The 10,856-nt window shown below is 59.9% G+C and overlaps 1 protein-coding gene across 1 annotated transcript; it reads right to left on the bottom strand.

Annotated features, from left to right (window-relative positions):
- Positions 1-908: 908 nt before the first annotated feature.
- On the bottom strand, positions 909-3,700 carry Prxl2b (peroxiredoxin like 2B). The gene is made up of 7 exons (XM_026380507.2): positions 3,474-3,700; positions 3,123-3,327; positions 2,777-2,828; positions 2,123-2,186; positions 1,966-2,041; positions 1,572-1,690; positions 909-1,100 (listed from the first exon to the last, which is right to left on the bottom strand). The coding sequence occupies exons 1-7, from the start codon at positions 3,534-3,536 to the stop codon at positions 1,074-1,076; spliced, it is 606 nt and encodes a 201-aa protein (XP_026236292.2). The 5' UTR covers positions 3,537-3,700; the 3' UTR covers positions 909-1,073.
- Between the last annotated feature and the right edge of the window lie 7,156 nt (positions 3,701-10,856).

Raw genomic sequence — 10,856 nt, 5'->3', positions numbered from 1 at the left:
GGACGGGCTGGTGGGGGTCGGGGCAGTGGCCTGGGCAAACGAGGTCAGGCGGCAAACACCCCAGTGAGCTGCCAGGGAAATGGTCTCTGAACAAGCGTCCAGCATCCTAGTGGGGACCTGGCAGTGGCCAGGATGTGCCAGACAGCCACCTCCAGGGGCCACTGACTCAAGGAGCTGGGGTCGGGAGGGCGGTGGCCCAGGGGGTCTGCGGAGCTTCAGCCTGGCACTGAAATTTTAGTTTTGTGTAACTTGAAGCCAGAAGAGTTATCAGGCTGCAAAGGGCCGTATCGCCTGCCCGGTTTTTGCAAAATGACTACTGGTGTGTGGGTGGGGGACAAGGCCCTGCAGGAGGACACTGTGGTCCCCAAGCTTGAACTAGGGAGACAGAGGAGGTGCTAATGTGGTCATCAGAAGCCATGTGGATAAGGGAGCCCTTGAGAGGAGAGAAATGAAGTGGGAAGGGCGTTGGAGTTCTGCTGCAGGCCTGGTGGACCCTGGAGGGAGGGCGGCTCCCAGGCCAGCAGCCCTAGCAGGGTGGCCATGATGAAACTCCAGTCGGAGAGCCTCTGCACAACACCTGACTACCATCTCCACCCTGAAAACCCAACTATCCACAGGAGACCCTCAGATATAAGCACTGCTTGGGGCCAGAGCCTGACCAAACCCTCCTCTCCCCACCCTTGGCCTACTTCCATCCTCAGAGATGGGTTAGAGCTTGAGGCCACCTGGGGAGGAAATGATAGGACAGCAAGGGCCGTCCTCAGGGCCACATGTGCCAGGGGCCTGAAGTCTGCAGACTGCAGGACGTGTCCCCTCCAAAGGGCAACGACTTGCGTGGCTCCTGGAGGACTGCCCCTCCAGTCCAGAGGGAGGTGGGGGCCACAGAGGACACAGGTGCAGAGCCAGTGGAGGAACGTGCTGACCTAGGAGCTGCAGTTTTAATGGCTTGTTTTTGCCCGAGGAGCAGAACAGTCCAGCACCCTAGCCCAGCAGCTCTGTGACGATTCTTCTGGTTTGATTCCCAGCACACCCAAGGCAGCAGACGCCTCCCAGGTCAGAGGAGCTCAGGGTTATCACCTCCTACACACCTCCTCGTCACACTGCAAGGACAGCAGGGGTCCTGTCAGGCCAGCCACATTCCCCAGGTGCCAAGAACAGTGGGGCTCACCCACCCACATACAGAAAGGGGCCTACTTAAGGCAGGCGGCCACCCACCTGAACAGCACTCACTCCCCTCCACCTGGGGCACAGGAAGCTGGCCACCAAGACCACACTGTGACCAACAGAGGAGCCTTGGAAAAACCCAAGCCCTCCCCAGCCTCCGAGGCTCAAAAAAGAGCCCTTTTTCTGCCCTAGAGCCACCACCCATAGGGGTGGGTCCAGATATGCCTGTCCACCTGGTCATACTGCCCCTCAGTCCCTTACACTCTGATCCCTCTGCAAGTGGGGTCACAACGACATAAATCCTGGGATACCATGAGCAGGAAAAAAACATAAATCCCCAGAGGCTGCAGCTCAGTGCTGGCCCAGGGGAGGGGCGTGCTGTGTGCAGCAGGCAGGCCTCAGCTCACCTGAGGGGGTTCGCTGGAGAAGGACTCTGCAGAGATGCCCAGAGCCTGCAGGATGCTCTCCTGGGGGACATAATCACCTGGGGACTTCTGGACAAAATGCAGCAGAACTTTGTCACCACCTTTAAAAGCAGATAGATGGTCAGGGCACACTGGGAGGCCACCTGAACCTTGTACTCATGTGACAGGACCAGCTGACCCTGGCAACCCTGGCCAGTCACACCCTCCACCTAGTTAGACAAGAAAGCTGTTCTGCCCACAGCCTACCCTGCCAAGCCAACACTGAGGGCCAGAACACACCACGGGGAGGAACTGGGGCAGAGGGAAAGCCAAAAACAGCCACCCAGTTCCCCAGGCGTTCCCACTGAGAATGTGGCCTGGAGCCCCCCGAGCCCACCTTTGCTGACTACCAGCAGCCCTCCACTCTGCAGCAGGTCTCCAGACAGGTTCCCCTGGATGCCAACAGCCTTGGCCTGGAGGGAAAAGAACAGGCTGAAGTCAGTCCTAGAGGGAGGAACTGCCCCTACTCCTGCTGACCTTGGCCATCACAGTACCTTGGCAGCGACATCCCGCACAGGCTTCCCCAGAGCAGCTGGAAGGATGCTCAAGCTATTGTACCTGCAAACACACAGCCTGCTAGCCCAGACTCTGGTGGAGCCCGAGCCCCAGAGCCCACCCTCCGGTCCTCCAGCAGATGCACAGACCAGCTATGGCTCAAGCTCTGCCCTGCCCACTCATCTCACCAGAGGCTCAGAGATGGCACAAGGCAATCAGATCAGCAACCACCCAGCCAGGAGCAGCTACTGGAGCCCTAGGACACCCAGCCTGGGGACAGATGGCCTGGAGCCCCACCAAGGGTGTGAAGTGTGGGGACCAGGCCCCAAGCTGAGCATGCCCAATGATGTGCTCAGCTGGCCCTGCCAATCAGGGCAGGCAGGCAGCCTGTGGCACCAGAAGGCTGGGATGGCCCCTGATGGAGGCACTGGACTCCAAAACCCTCTCTGGCAGTCTGGACACTGCAGCCTGCTAAAGGCAGGCCTAGGTGAGAAGCCTGTTACAGAACAAGTAACACCCCAGAAACAGGCTGATGGAGGAGCTGGCTGGAGCTGTCAGGGCCAACACAGCCAGCCTACTGAGGGCAGAGCCAGTAGAGGGCAGCAGGAAAAGGGGCAATGCACACCTGGACCCCTGGACCCCAACACACTTACCGCTTAAAGCCCAGCTCCTTGTAAAACTGCTTGCTCTCATCCAGGTAAAGCTCTGGAAAGGAAAGCACAGGTGTGTGTGTCCCAGGCCCCATGCTGGCCCCCTCAGGTTCACCCTCCTGCATCCTGTCCTGTCTCCTGACCAATTACCGTGCCCAGCTCACCCATCCTGGGTCAGGAGGGCCAAGGTAAGGTGAGTGTCCCCATTGTTGAGAAGAGGGACTGAGATAAAAAAGTGACCGGTGGAATCGGGGGACCAGGATGCCGCAGGAGTACGAGGACTCCGACACCTCCAGGCCAGGGCTGGGCAGAGCGACAGCAAACGCCCAGAGTTGGGGAAGGGTCGCACCTCCGGAAAAGTAACCACCGTCCAGGAACTCCTGTAGGCCCAGGGTCTCCGGCCCGACGCCCAGCAGGCGCACGCCATGCTGGTCCAAGACACCCTGGAGGTTGCTGAGGTCCCGGGCGATCCAGCGGCACACCATGCAGCCGAAGCGCCGCAGCCCGGCCACCACGCACGCCTGCTCCTGCCACAGGCTCCGCAGCTCCACGGCCTGCGGGGCCGTAAGGTCAAGAAGCGCCGGCCCCCACGCCCCGCCACGCCCAGTCACGCCCAGTCACGCCCCCAAAAGACCCCCACCCGCAGCCTCGAGCGCGGCCAGGGCGCTGCAGGATCCGACGCCCACTGCCCGGCGCTCACCTCCCCAGTCACTGCGTGTTTCAGGACACAGGCGCCCACGCGGGAAAGGTCCACAGGACTCATGGCCACGGCCGAGCTCCGAAGCGCCAGGTCCTGGCGCCGCGATCCTCTCCCACTGCGGCTGCGCCTAGGGTAGCGCGCCGGTCCCGGTACCGCCTCGCCCTGCGTCCCGGTTCCGCCCGGACCGCCCCTAGCACCGCCCCTAGCACCGCCCCTGGTTCCCGGCCCAAAGCCGAAGCCTGGTCGGGACTGGATCACTTCATTTACATATGCATAAGCCCGCTGACCAATGGCGACCAATGGCGGAGCTTGTCAGTCTTCCACACACGGTGCGCCTGCGCAGAGAGCAGCGGCGCGGCCCTGTGGGGGCGGGGATGGGGTGGGACAGCGTGGAGAAGGGCGGGGAGGCGGAGCCAAGGGCGGGGAGGCGGAGATGGAGGGCGGACCGGGGGAGGTGGAGGGCGGAGCGGGGGAGGCGGAGCTGGGAGGCGGGGCCGGGAGCGGGGAGGCGGGGCCGGGAGCGGGGAGGCGGGGCCGGGAGCGGGGAGGCGGGGCCGAGCACGGGGAGGCGGGGCCGGGAGCGGGGAGGCGGGGCCGAGCACGGGGAGGCGGGGCCGAGCACGGGGAGGCGGGGCCGAGCACGGGGAGGCGGGGCCGAGCACGGGGAGGCGGGGCCGAGCACGGGGAGGCGGGGCCGAGCACGGGGAGGCGGGGCCGAGCACGGGGAGGCGGGGCCGAGCACGGGGAGGCGGGGCCGAGCACGGGGAGCGGAGCAGGTGAGTGGACTTGGAGCCTGGGCACAGGAATCCTCCCAAGGAAATAAAGAACACAAAGAAGCAGTTAGAAGCCGGTCTTCTTCACTTCACTGGACAAAGAATAGGAAGTTGGGAAGAAGTTAACTAAATTGGGGGTAGGGAGAAGGTCAGAGGGTTTGCTGTTTTTGAGACAGGGTCTGGCTAAGTTTCTTAGGGCCTCGATAAATTGCTGAATGAGGCTGGCACGAACTTGCGATCCTCTGGCCTCAGCCTCCTGAGCTGGGATTACAGGCCAGAAAGCAGTTGTTTTAACAAAGCCAGTGCAGAATTCTTGCGATGGCTGCAGCTTCTCATTGAATGAAGATAAGGATGTGGCTTTTACTTCCAGTGGGCGGGGGAGGGAGGAACTTCACGTAGTAAACTCTCCATCTGTTTGGTTTCTTGTTTTCCTTTTTAGGTGAGCGCCAGGACCTGGCGCTTTGGATCTCGGGACTGGTGCATGCAAAGCCAGTGCTCTGCCACTGAGCCACAGCCCTAGTCTCATTTTCTACTTTTAAGAAACAGAAAGGGGGTCAGAACAGTCTTCTGCGGATGCTGGAGGGCCAGGTCCTGAACTCCATTCTTATGTGACACAAAACTGGAGGTAAACATACAGATGCATTTGCCTTTATCTGAGTAGGGCAGACATCCTCGGAGGACAGCTCCTACCGTCTGTTTATAGACTCCGTCTGTCCACAGCTTGCTGGTCAGCTTTGCTGGGTTTGCTGCAGGTACAAATGAGCCCCAAGCCCCAGCCGATCAGCTGTGTCTGACCCCTGCTTATGTGTCCTGTTGGCACAGTGTGGCTGTGCTCTTCACGCCACCCTCATTCTGGGACCCAGGCTGAGTCAGCAGTGGCATCTGGAACGTGCCAATCTCCTGACAGGCAGGTGAGGGCAGGAGACGGAGGTCACCTCATGGCTCTTACAGCCACACAGATCTGCGGCAGGTCACTTCTGCTCATGGGCTGCTAGCCAGAGCTCATTGTGAGTCTTGGAGGGTGTCAGGGCACTGTCAGGTCTAATAAGCTGGCCTGCTGTGGCCCGGATGCTGGCAGGAGACCCACGACTCCTGGGTCAGAGACAGAGGACTCGACTCCTCACGGCAGTGCAGATCACATGGGCCATTGTGTGTGGCCCCAAGTTCCAGGGCCTGGTGGGGCTGTGCACACGGTGGGCATCCTTGCTGCTGGGGGGCCCTGAGCTGGGGGAGTCCAGTGTCCCTGGAACTGCATTGAGCTTGCTGCTCTTCCCCTCAAGGGTTTTCAGGACAAACTCAACGCTGGGCAGCTGCTGGGTGGACAGTGTTGAGGGCTTTCCATTGTCGACACCCTCAGCAGTGTGTGGGGACCCAAGAGGGCCCTCAGACAAGTGACCCTTCAGGATGAGCTCACACTGGAATGACAGCCCAGTCTGCCCGCTGTCGGATGTCTGACAAGAGTGGTCTCAGGTGGCCGGCCCTGAGCCCGTTCCTGCCGCTCACCCTGAGCATAGTTGGGGTGCCTTATAAGCAACAGACACTTTTCTCCTCGGTTCCGGAGGCTGCAAGATTTCAGGTCAAGGTGCCAGCAGATTTGGTGTCTGGTGAGGGCCTGTGTCTGGTTCGCAGACGGCCCCTCACAGCGTGGACAGAGAGAGAAGTGTCTCTCAGGGGCTCTGAAGTAAAGGCAGTGATCCCAGTCCTTCCAAAGGCCCCTCCTAACACCCTCACACGGGAGGGGGGACAGATCGTGGTCATTGGGTACAGTTACAGCATGGGGGCCAGCAGTGCCATGGTGGGCATCTTGCTCCGTTGGGAGCTGGGTTGCCATTATGTCACAACAATGCTGTCTCACCTCCTCCTCTTCTTCTTCCTTATTCTGAGAAGCCATAAATAAACAAATGAATATGTTGGGTCCCCGTGCAACAGGAAGTCCTCATCTGCTTCTCTGTGAACAGGGTGAGCTATCTTCCCACGTTTGCCTCACACGGTGGTTTGGCTTCCTTTTCTTTGATTGCTGTACGTGGCTTCCTGCCTCCCCAAATGTCGCCTCTCTGCTCTTGCCCCGAGTTCTGCAAACACTGGGAAAGGTCTGCCCAGGACACCGGTGCATGCATGTGCCTGAGGAAGGGTCATTGATGGGGTGGGGATCTCTGGACCCAAGGCAGGTCCTGCTGAGTCACATCGGATGGGCCTCCTGTACCTTGTCTGAGTCTCAGACCCTGATGTCCACCTTTGCCGACCACACAGTATGTCCTCAGCCTCTGGGAGCATGCTCCCCACACCCTGGGAATCAGGGACCCCAGTTTACCTGTGGGCTGGAAGATGCTGAGGCCTCCAGCTCCGTCCCAAGTGGACCCTGCACATGCCATCCTGCCTGTCCCCTCCAGCAAGGCCTGAGATGTGCACCAGGAGAAGCGAGCCTCAGGCAATGACTCCAGAGCCCCTGGTCAAGGACAGCTGACTTTGCCCAGTCCTGCAGTCCACACACTGCCCGTGAGCTTGGGGGTACCGGTGGCTCGGGGGTAGGACACTTGCTTGGCATCCTGTGCACAAAGCCCTGGTTTAATCCCTAACACGCTGACCCCATTGCTTTCAGGGCAGACTGCCAGCCCTGACCCAGTGTGCCTCATTCCCTCCAGAGCAGCTCAGCACTCACCCTGCCTGGGGGCTGCCCCCCAGCACTGCTGCAGGACTGACCCTCTTGGGTCAGACTCTCTGAAAGCAGAATGGGGTCGGGGGCTCGCAGGTCACTCAAACTGCACCAAATGAATATCAAAAACTGAATCCACATCCAATGCACTGTCCACACGCAGACCCACAGACATCTCAACCTCACAGCAGCACCACCCGTCCCCTGCAGAGCCGGCCCTTTGACATAGCACTCGGGGGTGGACCTGCAGGGTGCCTGCTCCGCTGTGATGGTGCATCCCACACAAGCATGGAGATCCACAGTGTCCCCCTGAGGGCCCTGCTCCTCAACTGGCGGGTGGACCCATAGGGTCCTGCCTGTATTTCTCCCAAGGGCACTGTGCCCTCTTCACCTCTGGGAAGAGAAGGTTAAAAATCAAATGTACCGCAAGCATCTGGGGACTCTCCATACCTTCTGCTCAGTTTTACTGTAAACCAAACTACTCAAAAAAATAAAGTCCAAATACATCTGGGTTGTCGTCAGCCTGTCTCAAGCAGTGGGGCAGAGCCCAGGCTCTGCCAAAGAATAGGTGTTGTGCCCAGGTGGCCCCTGCAGCAGGACAAGGACCATGCCTGCTGCTTCCCTGCATGGGCAAGAAGCCCCTCAGTGGCCGTGATGGCCAGGGCCCCTGAGCTGAGGCTCAGTTTCCCACCAGGAAGCGGTCACTAGTTCAGCAACGCCCGTGAGAGCTTACAAGCTCTGCCGCGGCTGGGTACCAAGCGCACAGCTCCACAGCTGCGCGTCTGGGATCCTTCAACCCGGTCTTCGCCTCTTTATCTCTTCGCTGCCCATTTTTGCCCAAACTCTCTCAAACTAATAACAATCGGGGAAGGATTTTCCAAAGAAAAATGACACGTATCTGGGATCAGTGGAGCGTTGCAAGGGGAACTCGCATGTCACAACGAGCTCCAGCCTGTTCAGAAGGCTGAGGCCAGCGGACACTTTTGAAGGCAAAACGTGGAGGGTGATGTAAGATACGCTGACACAGTAATCCTCAGCCACCAGCATGAGTAACAAGGGTGATGCTGACCAGGGACTGGATGGGCAGTTGCCAGGGAAAACTGCCCCACAGAAGGCGGGGGCGGGGGGCTCTGAGCCACGGGCCCTCTCTGTGGGCCCCTCAGGCAGAGCCTAGGGGAGGGGAGGGCTTCTGTGTGAGGGACACACCAGGGGCCTGCCCGGCAAGGCTGTATGGCAGTCTGGTAATCCTCTGCTCCTGACAGTCCCCAGCTTTACTTACTTCTGGCTCAAGTTCACCCTGAGAACCCTCCAGGAAGGGGAGCAGAGAGCTAGGAACAGAGGACTCCCCCAGCTCAGGGTCTCAGCGGCAAAGATACCCGCCGTGTGCAGTCCGCATGGTGCCAGCATGGCCCAGGAACCCCGAGAGGGCACGGGGCTCCTTGGTCTGTATGTACGTTGGCAGGTGAGATGAGACCTCTTGACCCACAGCTGCGGAGGAGACTGGTCAGGGCCATGCTTCAGGGAAACAGCGGGATGGAGGCAATGAGGGGAGGGGCCCTAACCCACAGCCCCACCCTGGAGGTCCCACCTCCCAGCCATGCCCCCAGCCATCTTTCCCTGGTGGACTCCTGGCCCTACGAGCCCACCCTGAGCCCCCAGGGCTGCCCCCAGCAGGGCAGAGCTAGGGCCACCCGCTTCTTCCTCTGACTCCACACTGGGCTCTCAGCATTTTTCCTGGCTGGCCAGTTCCTGTTGGCGCCTGTGTCCTCTCCGCGTGCTTCCCTAGCCCCACGTCCTGTGGGCACGGCCCTGGTGGATGGAGGGTAAAGTGACTGGCATGGTGCTCGGGGGGCACAGGTGGAAGGGTCTGCTGCAGAGGGGTCCAGGTGGACAGGCGCCTCTGACCTGAAAGAGTGGATTCCTGGTCACTCCATGTTCAGCCAGGTTCCCTCCCAGGGCTGACCCTTAGCTACCTGGAGCAGCTGCTGTCCAGTGACTGGCGGAGGAGGGTCAAGGTGACTCAGCTGAGGCTTTCGGGAGGCCACGTGGCAGGATGGCACTTCCTCTTCCCCATCCAGCACCCCACCCCCGTCTCCATCTCAGTGTCTCCTCTTCAGGACACCAGAACCTGGCACTGAGGTCCCACCAGGCCCTGTCCCTCCAAGGGCCCTCCCTGATTAGACACCCCACTTCTGTCTAGTGGCCTCTTTTCCACGGCACGGTTTACCAGCAGACTGTAGCAAGGCTGGAGGACTGAAAACCCCCCTCCCTCCACCACCGAGAAGCTGGCTGGTTTCAGGTCCCTGGAGGAGGGAGTGCCCCGTGCCACCAAGGGCCATGTGGGGAAGCACCGGGGGTCTGTCGGAGGCAGAGGATACGTGGGGCCACTGGGGCAAGAGCCTCCATTGTGGTTTCTGTGGTAAAGGCCAGGCGAGGCAGGGTGAGTGGGCTGAGGACCCACAGTGTGAGACATTTCAGTGGACTCTGGGAGGCAGGGACTGTCCCTTGTTGCCCAATGCAGGACCTGGCTCTCCTGGGGAGGGCAGTCTGCCCAGGGTGAAGAAGCTGTCTGAAATCCAAATACAGAATAAAACCACCTTCTTTGGACAGGTGTCCTGCACCGTGGTGTTCCCACAGACCTCACACAGCAGGTGGGTGTGGCCCTTGACGAGACATCTCTGGGCACCCCTGGGAAAGGCCGGGGGCTCCAGGATGAACCTCCACGGAGCCCTCCAGCAGCCTCAGGTGCTGTGGCCAGCTGCTGGGGAGCATCGTCCCCCTCGGCTCGCCACATCTCAGCTCACAGCGATGCTCTTAGACCCAGCTCCCGCTCCTGGATCAAGCTCCGTGGGCCCTGGAAAGAGCACGTTCTGCTTCTGTGTCAGGGCTAAGTCCACCTCTATGCTTGAGGTCTTTGGCCTGCTCCTTCTGCCAGCCTGAGAGCCGTGGGTGGGGTGCCCTTCTGTTCCATCATGTGGTGCTGCTCAGTTAATCTGGAGCTTTGCCGTTGGGTGATAATCCAGAACGGCCAGTCCAGAAGGGCCCTCCCGTGCCCCAGGGCTGGGGGACCCAACAGAGGCAGACAGTCTGCTCTGTGCCCAATGAGATTTACTAGGGACTTAGGGACAAAGTCGCCTGGCAGCAGAAGAAGGTTCTGTCCCATGATTGGGTCAGCCAAAGGTCCATGGCTCATCTCAAGCCCACGTGCAGGTCGGCAGGCCCCTCTCTGGACCACAGCTGCAGGACAGCCCACGTCCCACTCCCATGGCCTGCCCTTTAGAGCTTGCTGGGAAATCATCCGGGGAACGCAGGCCAGGTGCTCAGAGGCCACAGTGGCCAAGACACTTAGGGCGGCACCCGCGGTCAGGCGGGGTCCCCACAGTGGATGTGGCTTTCTGGTGGACTGAGCCCCCCAGGGTAGTGAAGTCCCTCCTTGTGCCTGTGGACTCCTGGGGGTGGCGTCTCTGGGGTAATGCGGTCTCCCTCATGCCTGCCCAGTCTACCCACAGCAGATATTTAGAATGGGATTCTCGCCGATGGCATACTCTTCCACAATCTGCCACTCTCTGCCTCTCTGTCACTGACAGAGCCACTGTCACTGCCTGGGCCACTGACATTAACATTTAACTCTTTATTAATGTCCCACAGATTTAAAAAATGGGTAGACAGATACAGGGAGAATCAACAAGAATAGGGTATAAATTCTGCAAAACAGAATTGAAACTCAAATAACGAAGGAAATTATATTTCACATGAAAAAAATGACCACCACACCAAAAATAAATAAATAAAAGGGAGAGGAAATAAAAAGCAGCCCACATCCCTGTCTGCACACCTGGGCTGAACACGGAGCTACAGAAAGGAGGCCACGGAGCTCCCTGAGCCTGCGGGCAGGCCTTGAGCCTGGGTCGCCCTGCAAGGGGCTGGGGATGGAGGAGCCAGCTGTCCATCAGCAGG

The sequence above is a fragment of the Urocitellus parryii genome, chromosome 11 (assembly GCF_045843805.1).
Source record: "Urocitellus parryii isolate mUroPar1 chromosome 11, mUroPar1.hap1, whole genome shotgun sequence".
Classification (NCBI taxonomy): domain Eukaryota; kingdom Metazoa; phylum Chordata; class Mammalia; order Rodentia; family Sciuridae; genus Urocitellus; species Urocitellus parryii.
This window is presented reverse-complemented; position numbering and strand designations above follow the sequence as displayed.